The sequence below is a fragment of the Camelina sativa genome, chromosome 15 (assembly GCF_000633955.1).
Source record: "Camelina sativa cultivar DH55 chromosome 15, Cs, whole genome shotgun sequence".
Classification (NCBI taxonomy): domain Eukaryota; kingdom Viridiplantae; phylum Streptophyta; class Magnoliopsida; order Brassicales; family Brassicaceae; genus Camelina; species Camelina sativa.
In genome coordinates this window covers 28,797,062-28,809,456 of record NC_025699.1, presented here as the reverse complement: position 1 = coordinate 28,809,456, position 12,395 = coordinate 28,797,062, and the positions used below count along the sequence as shown (strand labels likewise).

Below are 12,395 nucleotides of genomic sequence, written 5' to 3'. Positions count from 1 at the left end.
ATTTTGAGTGTTATTGCAACTCCAATTCTTCCTAAACTTTTTATGAAGGTCATCCTGAAGTTTAAGGAAACTTTATTGAATTTCGTTCAATCCTTCCTGAATTTTCATAAGATGGAAGTAAGAACCTATGTATCTTAGAGCATACATGAAAACTAAAAAAGAGCAGAACATATTAACAAACAACAATATGTGCAAGACCATCCCAGAAAAAAGCATAAGATAATAACAAAGAGATCAAGAATCTAAGAAAACATAAGATTAGGGTAAAACATGTGAGAATGTTATACATCAGACAAGTACCAAAAAAACTAAAAAAATTTCTCAAGCATCATATATGTCTAAACAACAAATAGAGTAAAATTAGATAAAGGGACATATCCAAAGCATACTTGCATCTTGTGTCATCTGCAGATACATCACGTAGCTTAGAGAAACTTTCAACCCAATTTCATGCGATAAAAATTGAAATCAGTTAATAATTTCAGGAAAGTCTTCATGAATTCTCAACAATGCTTCCTTAATCTTCACATGTGACAAAGAAACACATCAATACACAAACAACAAACAACACTCTTTGCTACACGAATCATTTGTACCAGCCAACCTGAAAGTTAGACTAACTAATCAAACTCTAATGCAAAAAATCACACAACCATCAACAATCAATTTGCTACATGAATCATTTGTACCAATCACATCTTAACCTTCACCGACAAGCTCAAATTACAACAAAAAAAAAACACTTTCACTCCATTAAACTTCATCAAACTAGCAAACAAATGAAACACCTAAAACCCCCAACTGAATAAAAAACGCCCAATTTTACAAGCTAGGTTTTAGAATAAGAAGAAGGATTCAAACACAAAGCGCTTCAATTAACCAGATGGTGATGGAGGAGAGAGAGAAAGAGGTGAAAGCGGTGGCAATTTTTGATCTCCTGCGGGTGTCACCGATCTCATGTGGGTGTCACCGATCTTCTGTGGATGTCATCAGTCTCTTGTAGATCGCCGGCGATTTCATCAAACTCCGATCTCCTGTAAGCAATCAACAACGAGACGATGTCGGTTAGTGGAGGAGATATGCGTGATTATACTTTACCCAGGAAAGAGAATTAAAAATTTTATTCTTTTAATATGTAATTAGAGCATATGTGCTAGTTTTGGAATTTAAGATAATGTGTGCTAAATTTGGAACAAAAACTTAAATTGGTGCTATTTTTGAGAATCTCCCATAAATAAATTAAAATTTTAAATATTATTCACAAACATATGAAAGAAATGTAAATTTGGTGGATAAGGTCTATATAAACACATGTAAACAAACAAACAAAAAACCACGCATTCTGATTTGTACATAGTCAAGTGACAAAAGTTGAACTATCTTAAACTTGTGTAACAGGTTAATACAGTGTTGGTCTTGGATTATTAGCTACCTCATCAAGCCTGTGCTTGGTCTTGAGGATGATTATTTGGACTAGGCCATTGGTTCGATTAGTTTAAGCCTTTAAGGCATGCATGTGATTCTGAATCCTAGGTCCTAGGTTCAACTCATCGACTGCATACTTTTAATTCTTCATGCTTCTAACTTTTTTAAACTCAAACCGGTTCAAAAAACTATTTATGTTGTTATTCTGGCTTATGAAGTTGCAAACTATGAGATTAACAAATACAGTCTTTTAGTTGCATTACAACATATGCACACCCAGTTTTAAGATATCTCTTAATATGAATGAAAATTTCCAAAATGTATAATATTTATGTAAAAAGTTTATTTTAGTTACTCGTACACTAGTAGAGTTGTTCTGTATAGTTACGATTTAATTTGTAGGTATTACATATTATTCGTAGCAAAAAAATATTTGTTACTATTTTGCTACAAATTTAATTAGTAATTATTTGGTCGTAGCAAATTTTATCTCTGTCACTAATTGTGGTAATTTGCTACCAATTAGATACTAGTTACTTAGTAGCAAATAGCTACTATTTGTGACTTATATCTGTCACAATTTGCTACAGAAAAGTAATGAACAAAAATGTAACAAATTGATACAACCTTCTTCTAGCACTCTATGTAACAAATTTATGATTATGGTTGAATTTTTTTTTTTTTTTTTTTTTCAACATTTCTGCATTATGGGCCACAACTGGCCGGCCCATTAGCCAAATTCCTACATGCGTAGGAGCCGGGACTCGATCCCGGGTGTGATAGTGCCTTGTGCATTAAGGACTTACTTTTGGCCACTGCACCAACGTCACTTCACAGTTGAATTGTATTTATACAAATTATTTTTATTTTTAGTAATTATTTTTTAAATTATGAATAATGTTTTACTTTTGGAATGAAATAATATTTAAATAAAAATACTGTATTTATTATTATGAAACCATCATTTAAAAAAAACTGTATTACAAAATAAAATTAAAACATAATTAAAAATAAGTAGATGAACACACTATCCTTCCTCTTTGATAATTGATACTCACTATCACTCCAACCCCCAAAGAAAATTACAAGCGTGAGTTTAATAAACTAAGTCCAGTTGCATCCACTATAGGAAACTGTAATCTCTTTAGAATACTCAAACCAATAGAGAAGCTCAACCAATTATCCACCTTGAAGCAAGATTTGAATCATCCTCGTGAGTTCCCTCTTAGAACCATCAAGGTCTTAGAGAATATGTTAGTCAAGCTCAATTTATGTGTGGCCAAACACAATTCCTGAGCTACCAACAAATGTACTGTCCGTACCTGAGTTGTAAACTAGCAGCAACACAATCTTGTGATATGCCTAACTTCCATTGACTCTCTTGATTCCTTCATAGCCTTGTACAACAGCTGAGATACACTTGTCAAAATAACTCATTAACAAATATGAAATCCATTAAACATGTTAACATAACAAAAACTTCATAAGCTAAACCACCTAGAGACTAAACAGTCGCACAGTTTCTTCCATGAACCTGTCCTTGAAATCCGTGATTCAAACCTGAAACAAAAATTTCAACAACCAGATAGCAAATTCAAGATTCGAGAATCAAAGAATCTGTGACTTTGAAGAAGATCTAAAAACGAGAGGTTTTCTTGGTGAAGATCAATCTCAGAACCAGAATATAAATTATAGTCAAACGCCTTAAGGCTTAAGCTTACCTGCTAGACCATCAAGTCTATGGAACTTTAGTTAGCAGTCTGCAAAAAAAAACTCAGATCACCAAGGAAAACAGCTTAGATCTATCTGCAAGAAAATTATATGAGGCTATTAAAAAGGTCAAATACTCATGAAGAATAATTGTCACCCTGTAGTTGCATCAAGTGAAATTCAAAGAAGAGAAACTTACTTATAAAGTGAATCCTGACAAATAGACAACTACAAAGCTACCTGTCCATGAAGCTCAATTAGCAAAACTAACTCGTTCACCACAACACAACACAACACAAGACTCGTTCACAACACCACACCACAACACAACACAACACACAACCTCTAAGGCACTAACATTAATCTTAAGTTAATACTCGTTCACCACACCACACCACAACACAAGACTCGTTCACCCCACCACAACACAACACTAAAACTGAGAAACAAGAGAAAGAGGTGAACTTTCGGGTTGGAAACTATCAAATAGACATACCCATTAAAAACAATCAAATCTCAATCCGTGTTAAAACAGAGATCAAGAGAAGAGCTTACGAAGATGAGAGTAGGGAGAAGACAAAGAGAATCTGCTCCTTGTCGCTTTGTTCTTCTTCTCTTCCTCGAAGTGACAAACTAAGTTCAAGCAAACGAACAACACCAAAGTAAGAGAATTGACTTAGTGAGGATACAAAAAAATCAAAGAAGAAAAAACAAAAGTGAGTGATTAACCAGAGAAACTAACCTCTGCATCTGCCTCTGTACTTCTTCATCCTCTGTAAATCAACAAAACCCTAGATAGAGAGGGAGATCAATTATGAGAGCCCAAAAAGAACTTCTTTGACACTTTCTGATCCCTAGAACAGGGTAACAAAGCGGAAAGTGAAAGGAGTGAGGAACAAGAGGCGAGATTTACCTTTACCGATGTTTGCGGCGGCGATATGACGTGATGGACGGCGACATGATACCACAATCCTCAGTTTGCTTCCGATTCCATGAATTCTCGTCGGACAGAGGGATCACCGTGATGCGAGAAAGAGAGAGAGATACACGGGCTCGCTCTTCGTTTAGATAAATTAGGTCAATGAGTTTTTTGATTTTTTCTAAGTGTTGAGGTGAAACGAGTAATATTTTAACAAATTTTATATTTAGAAGCAAAGTTAACATCATTTTGAGAATTGATGTTAACTTTTAACATCGTTTTTAAAGATCGATGTTAACTCAATATTTAACATCGTTTCTATTTTGTGATACTAACGAAATATTTGATATCATTTATTAAGTGATGCTAAAATTAATATAAATTAATATAAATGATACTAGTCAAAAATAAATGATGCTAAAAATAATCATCACATCATTTAATAAAGTGATATTAAATATTTAGTTTTATTGGATTTAAAATTAAAAGTATTTCTACATAGTAATTAGTAATTATACTATTTCTACATTAAAACCCACGTTATTAATAACAAAAGTATTATACTATTAATCTCTTATTATTATTATTTTTAAATTATTAACTACACATAGTAACGATGTCTATTGTGGATAATGGCGCTACAATATGGTGTGTCACAAATTATGTAGCAATTTTACTACAAAATGTTTTAGTAACTATCCGATACTATATATCTACGTTTACCCACACAATAGTCACAAATTAAATTATTTCATATATTGTCACTAATTTGTCACATTTTGTAGCTATATTTTGCTACAATTACTACAGTAAGTAACTATTTGAACGGTTTTTACTAGTGGTACGTATACATTATATATACAAAAACTTTATAAAAAAAAATTCACAAAGATCTCATTTCTTCTTGCACCAATGATTCAAACCAGCCTTTTGTCACTTACTAGTCAGCCTAATGTCAGGTACCGGTCCAGAGTCGCTGAGACCATTTCAAATCCGAAACTCGTAATTAACACTCACCCTAATCAATTAATAATTACAAGCCATATCTTAAGAAATACAAAATATCACACGACGGATACAGCGGTCGGACCGGCGGAGAAGAGACCACCGTAGTTCAACATAGAAACCCTAGGCTTCGCCACCGGCACCCAATTCTCCGGCTCCATCGCCTCGGACGTCGCTTCCAAGGAGCTAGATCGGTCGCACGTGCCAAGCCACTTGGCTTGCATGTACTTGTGTTTTCTCCAAGGAGCCATATGCATTTTCTTGTCTCTCAAGCATTTTTTGGCAGCAATGCACAATATCTTGATCAGAGATCGAAGCCTTTCGGTTTTTCCGACGTAAACCTCCGGCAATCGGCTGACTAGTCTTTTGTACTCTTCACTGCCTTTTGCAATCTCGAACTCAGCCCTAAATGATAACTCGATCACCACTCTCATCTCGCCTTTCTTCGAACCCGATCGGTCTACGATCTCCAAAAATTCGTGTTCCCCTGATATTAATAAAAACAAAATACTGTATGAGTACTCACTCCAAAATATTCATACAATTTAATTAACTATATGGTCCAAGAAAAAACATTCATAATAAATGTAGTGTGTTGTTGACAAAATCCGCTTTTTGCTTGATACATAATAAAGTAACACATTAAAAAGAACGGGTCTGGAAAAATCTTTCGTGTTCGTCTTGTGGACATAATCATCTTCTTCCAATTTTTAAAATAATTATCTTAGATATTCCCTTTGAAGAAATGAAAACGATGGCTGAATAATTCAGAACCAGTCTTTTTTTTTTTTTAATAAAAAAAAAAAACATGTTTGCATGTGTGTATGGTTGTACCTGCAGGGATGTCTTGAGAGCTTCTCCATTTAGATTTGGAGATGACGCAATCGTAGCCGGCAACATCTCTGAGGTGTCTAGAGATCTCACCACGTAAGCAACTCCGGCAACCGCCGTCCACTGGTCGCCGGCAGACACAATAAAAAGGACCCTTAGATTTAACTTGTTTCAAGGCTTCTTTCGTCGCTTGTCTAATCTTCGTCTCAATCGTACTTGTCCTATACAGTGTCCCCTACACAATTCCCAAAAAAGAAAAAAACATATTTAGACACCAAATAAATTGGCTAAAAAATGACCAAAATAATTTGTTTACAAAATTTTAGTTTTGTTTGGTAATTAAAATATATATATTTTTTTGGGTAAAAAAAGTTACCTGAAGAAGTTGTTCTTGTTCCTGCCAAAAAGCTTTGTTTTCTTCAGAATTGCAATTGTTGATGTTATTATTGTCGTCGTCTTCATCGTCTCCACCGCCGTTAAGGTTACCGGAGTCAGAGAAATCCTCGGGTGACTGGTTTCCTTCGTCGAGAAAACCGAAAAGAACGTCGTCGGAGCTAGCCATTCCATCAAGAAACCTCATGATGTCATCAGAATTTTGCCGATCCATCGGAGTTTTTTTTTTGTTTTTGTTTTTGTTTTTCTTTCTTTCTTAAAGAATAGAGCAAATAATATTTGTTGTTTTTAGAGTTGGACAAAAAAGAAGAAGAAAATAGGAGGAGATTATATAATGGGTGGGGAGAGAATCAGAGAAACAGATACATGGCGCCGCGGAAGGTGACGCGTCGAGTTGTGGTTGGAGGAGGTGTCTGATCTCTGAGATGAATGATTGCTCAAGACAGCTAGTTTCCATGTCAGCATGACTAATCTCGTGAGGACCCTTCCTCAGTACATATCCGGATGCCGATGGATATACTCTCAATATGAATTGTTTCCTATTTATATAAAACAAAATATTCTCTTTAAAAAGTGAAAATGGATAATACTAACCAAAAGTTTTATCTTACTACAGAAACAAAAAAAAACAAAAGTTCATTTTGGAAATTCGGGAAAAATAAATATAATTTAGGACATTCAAACTTTCCGTTGTACACTTATAATTTTCATACGCTCATCCATGCATGTAATGTTTCTTAATTCTTACTCTTGAATAGATTCGAAAAAATTTGACTATAAATGAAATATATTTACTATAAATATGTATAAAAACAAAGGGCGGTCAAAATGAGTATTTTCTGTTGTTGTAAAGTGATGTCAAAATGAGTCAATCCCACACATTATCCGGTGGAATCTACTTTTAAAACCAGATTAGGAGCTTAGACGAGTCCCTTTTTTTATAATATGCATGTATACATATTTTAGTCATACAAAGATTCGAATAAATTGATAGGTAAACACCACAGTCGACATGTGATTAACTCATGGTCTACTAGATCGATATGAAAAAAATTTACTCGTGAATGATCACATGATTTAACTGATGCATGAATAAACGGGAAACCACCTAGCTAGCCCACTATTTTTTATATTCAATCTATTTCCATTTCTATGCTATTCATAATAAGATAAAAATCATCTCAACATTTTCTCTATAGAAACGTACGAAAAAAGAAATGTAAAGCACAAACCTCATATACGAACTCTAAGAAGTAAGAACAATCGTCGTCGTACGTGTAAATGTGCGGTTTTGGAATTTACATTTTAAACATCTTACGCAAACGAACGAGACAAGGGAACCAACTTCATTTAGGAAATGCTTAAGAATTTGATGATCAACTCATCGATCTCTCGGTGTACAACTTCTCTTGGTTGTGTTTTATTCCATACCTAATTACGTCACAGTCACACGTTTGTTTTTTAATTAAAAAAAAATATAGGAAAGATATGAATGAGTTAGTCCTATACTCCGATATTCAAATCTACACATCATTTGATAGTTACTTGCATTGCAAGTGTCAACACTTGGCAATACCTTGTCATTTTTGTTGCTTTGTTATTGATCAAGTCTGCAATATTTGATGACAAGCAAATTGAAATTGTAAGCGCTGAAAATTCTTTGTTATAAAATGAGTATATTCAATTAATTAGTTAATTGTCACAAGATTCAGGAAATATCTAAAATTCGTTGAATAAGCTTCTTTGATTCTTTCACATTGTTTAAGAAAAAAAAAAAGAAGAAGAAGAAGAAGAAGAAGAGGATAAGCTTCCCTTTGCCATTATTTTTGCTTTACAAGTTTTTTTTTTATAAATATTGGAATTAAGATTATACAAACATAGTTTTCTTATACAGGTCCAGAAATAATTTTTTCTGGTTAAGTAGGAAAACTCGACTAAAGATTCCTCGAATCACCTGAGTTGATCAATGATCATCCTAGATTTTGATTATTCATATTGTTAAAAATTGTATATGCACTCTCTCCCTTCTCTCTAGAACCTCTTTTTCTCCGCCTTCATTTGCCTCTCCGGTTGCCTTTCCAACATCGGAGAGGACTTTTCTTCCTATCCTTAGTAACTTATTGGTGACCTCTCCTCAGCATTTCCCTTTCCGGATGTTGCAGCATCATTCGCTCCGTTTCTGGATTCTAAGATTGCATCAGTTAAAAGAAGTATCGGCTGTTGCAGCAATCTTCCTATCACAATACTCTTTTACATATGTCGTGGCTATTGTTTTACTTTCAACTAGGATATATCCCGTGCTTAAAGCACAAGTCAACATTTTAAAAAAAATATAAAATACTCTCTCTGTTTCACAAAGAGTGTCATTTTAGCTTGATTTTTTTGTTTCAAAATAAATGTCATTTTAGTTTTTCAATGTAAAATTAAGCATAAATTTCCAACTTTAACCTCATATTCATTGAAGAAAATCAAGAGTCAATTTCAATTTTAAGGGTATAAGAGATATTTTAATATGTTTTCTTAATCTATGTGCAAAGTGTCAAAATGACACTTATTATAAAACAGAGGGAGTAGTAATTTTAATATTATAATTGTGAGCAAATAAAAATTATTAATTTATCATCTATATAAATTTACTTTTACCAACCCGCCAATGTGGAAATTAAAACACACATTTTCATACATTGAGAAATATATCTTCGTTTTAAAAAAATTCAAATCACAACATATGCAGAAAAAAATAGAGAATTTGTTAAAAATACTCTTTTTAGTATACCCCTTTTCAAAAATACCCCCTTTTTTGGCCATTTTTATTTTTGCCCTCTTTTTAGACCATTTTACCCTTAGATGAAAAATATTTTAATAAATAAAAAAAAAAACAAAATTTTCCCGCCAAAAAAATTTCCGACATATTTTCTCGCCAAAAATTTTCGAAAAAAATTTCCCGCCAAAAAAATTTTGTCAAAAAAAATTTGATAAAAATTTTCGACAAAAAAATTTCCCGCCAAAATTTTTCCCGCCAAAAAAAATTTACAAGGTTTTTAAAAGGTTTATAAGGTTTCTACCTTATAAAAGCCTTATAAACACCTTGTAAAGACTTTTACAAGATTTTTTAAAGAGTTTTAAAAGGTTTTTTAAACACCTTGTAAAAGCGTTTACAAGAAGGTTTTTAAAAGGTTTTCAAATGGTTTTTAAAAAGATTTTTAAAAGGTTTTTAAACACCTTGTAAACGCTTTTACAATGTTTTTAAAAACCTTATAAAAACGTTTACAAGGTTTTTATAAGGTTTTAAAAAGGGTTTTAAAAGGTTTTTAAACACCTTGTAAACGCTTTTAAAAGCTTTTAAAAGCTTTTTAAAAGCATTTACGAGCTTTTTAAAAGCATTTACAAGCTTTTTAAAAGCATTTACAAGGTTTATAAAATATTTTTAAATACATTGTAAACGCTTTTAAAAGGTTTTTAAAAGTGTTTACAAAGTTTTTATAAGGTATAAATTTCAATATTTTTGGGCGGGAAAAATTTTTGATTTTGGCGGGAAAAAAAATTTGGCCGGAAATTTTTTTTTATTTTTGGAGGTTCTATTTTGATGATTGTACATATTTGCTGTCACTCAAAAAAGGGTAATTTGGTCATTTTGTATATAAAGAGGGGTAGTTTTAAAAATGGTCACATGAAAGGGTATTTTTAAAAAGGAGTATAGAAAAAGAGGCATTTTTGAGAATGCCCCAAAAAAATATGCATTTTATTAATTATAAGTATTATATGAAAATTCCAAACAATTTGTAAATAAAATAAAATAAATATGATAGGAGAATCATTATTTGAAATCTTAACAATTTTTTTTGAATTTAGTTATTAAAAATAATTGTATTGTATACTTGGATATACAATCTTAGTTTTTAAAATTCTGATTGGTTTATATATTTAAAAAAACAAAGAATTAGTAATTTCGTCCATAATTTATTAGAAAGAGAAAATATAGTTTTAGATTTTTTTAGATATTTTAATATATGATCTGTGAGTGTTTTTATTTTTAATTAATTATATTTATTTAAATTAGTTAATTAAGCTTAATTAATTTTTTCTAATGGCAATTGAATGTAACTTTTTACACATTTTAAAGTTAGTTTCATATTTTTACTTCTCAATTAATATAGTAGGATTGTTTTAAATGGAAATTCACCTTTTTTTGGTAGCAAAAGTTTCTTTCTATTTCATGCATCATTTATTGGAAATAGGTGATTGGACAACCAAAGTAATTCAAAATTTTCACCATCAATTTTTTAAAAGAAAAAATTATAAGTTCATTTTTATTCTCGGTTTTTTCTTCCTCTTCATCAAAAAGTGGATATGTAGAAGACAAGAGATTACTTCAATATAGAAAAAATTAGGCATAAATATATCTATGGTCTAGATATAATTAAAACACAAAAGAAAATTATGAAATTAATTTAAAATTAAATAATACTAATTAATATTATTCATTAAGATTGAAATGGGAATTATTTGGGAGCCTTCTAAGAGCTTAAACAAAATAATAAAATATACAAAACTACCAATAGTAGGTTATAAAGATATTTAAAGATAAGAAACAGAAAATGTATTAGTTTCTTAGAAAATATGATAAAATTAAAATAGATATCAAAATTTACCGCTATACCATATTTGAATCACTTGAAATTCTTATAAACATACTAACATGAAATCTATACAAACTAAAACCAACATTTGCTTTCAAATCTTCAAAAGTGACATTCATAAAATATTTGAAACACCATTAGTTATATTGAGAAATGATGTTATATAATTTTAATTTTTATGAGGGATTTGTTATATGATGGTGATAAGTAAGGTGTTTGCTATTTATAGGCAAATTGTTGATAACAAATGTATAGGTCATTTACAATTGAGAGTAAGTTACAAAACTAATTTGACTTGATTGTGATATTAATGCATTCTGAATAATTTTTTTTCAACATCTTCAAATCTGATAGTGACAATTGGTTGAATAATTGTTTTCCAATCTCTTCAATCTCTTCAAATAGTAAAAATTGGATGAATAAATTTAGTTGTTTTATTGTGTTTTCAATTTGAACTTCATTGTTGTATTACATAAATTTGTTACTTTTACTAACTAATTTATAATTTATTTATAGACTGACTATAATCTTATAATAAAATATTAGATACAACTATAAAAAATTAACTATTATACATATACATTGTTCTATCTAATATGATGATAGAGTTATTTTTTTGGTTGGTAAGAGAGACCATTTTCTATTAAATACAAATTTGTTCTTTTATCGAAATAGTTTTTTTTAATTTATATTTATGTAAGATATTTTATGATAATGATTTAGTTATTTTATTTTCTTTTTATATTTTTTGTATGTTTTCTTCATGAATAAAAGAGTTGTATGTGGAGTTACATACGGTTTAATTAATGCGAGATTTAACAATTAGTAAAAACATTTCTCATGATATAATTTTTCAATCTATTATGTATGATTTAATAAGTCAATACATCTTTATCTTTTTGTACTATAATGTTAAATTTGATATTTATTTTCTTTAGTAATGATATGATGAAATCCAATTAAAGAAAAAAATGTATTTAGAATTAAAAAATAATATACATGTAAAAAGAAGGGACATGAAATCACTTGAACTTCTAATAAACATACTAACATGAAATCTATACAAACTAAAACCAACATTTGCTTTCAAATCTTCAAAAGTGACATACATAAAATATTTGAAACACCATTAGTTATATTGAGAAATGATGTTATAGAATTTTAATTTTTATGAGAGATTTGTTATATGATGGTGATTAGTAAGATGTTTGCTATTTATAGGGAAATTGTTGAAAACAAATGTGTAAGTCATGTACAATTGAAAGTAAGTTACAAAACTAATTTGATCTGATTGTAATTTAATGCATTTTGTTTTGTTATATAAGAATAGTATAGTTAGTGGGTTAAATGAATTAATTGTACAATTAAGATGTTTGAAATTAGAAAGATTTTTTTTTGTCAACAAAAGATTAGTTCAAAAGAGCCAATTGGATGAGAAATTGTTTACAAACAAGACCTGATGCGGATAACTA

At 30.6% G+C, this 12,395-nt stretch overlaps 1 protein-coding gene and 1 long non-coding RNA gene across 7 annotated transcripts; both read right to left on the bottom strand.

Annotated features, from left to right (window-relative positions):
* Positions 2,369-4,265, bottom strand: LOC104747788. Of its 6 annotated transcripts, none has more exons than XR_002035372.1 (7): positions 4,049-4,264; positions 3,878-3,926; positions 3,691-3,768; positions 3,335-3,375; positions 3,147-3,231; positions 2,748-2,985; positions 2,369-2,666 (listed from the first exon to the last, which is right to left on the bottom strand). It is a non-coding gene; the product is annotated as an uncharacterized LOC104747788 (long non-coding RNA). The 6 variants fall into 6 exon arrangements; XR_761239.1 differs by having other exon boundaries at positions 2,369-2,844; positions 2,923-2,985; XR_761238.1 differs by having other exon boundaries at positions 2,369-2,834; positions 2,923-2,985.
* On the bottom strand, positions 4,860-6,583 carry LOC104747787. The gene is made up of 3 exons (XM_010469480.1): positions 6,267-6,583; positions 5,894-6,125; positions 4,860-5,546 (listed from the first exon to the last, which is right to left on the bottom strand). Exons 1-3 carry the CDS (start codon positions 6,495-6,497, stop codon positions 5,119-5,121), a joined length of 891 nt encoding a protein of 296 aa, XP_010467782.1. The 5' UTR covers positions 6,498-6,583; the 3' UTR covers positions 4,860-5,118.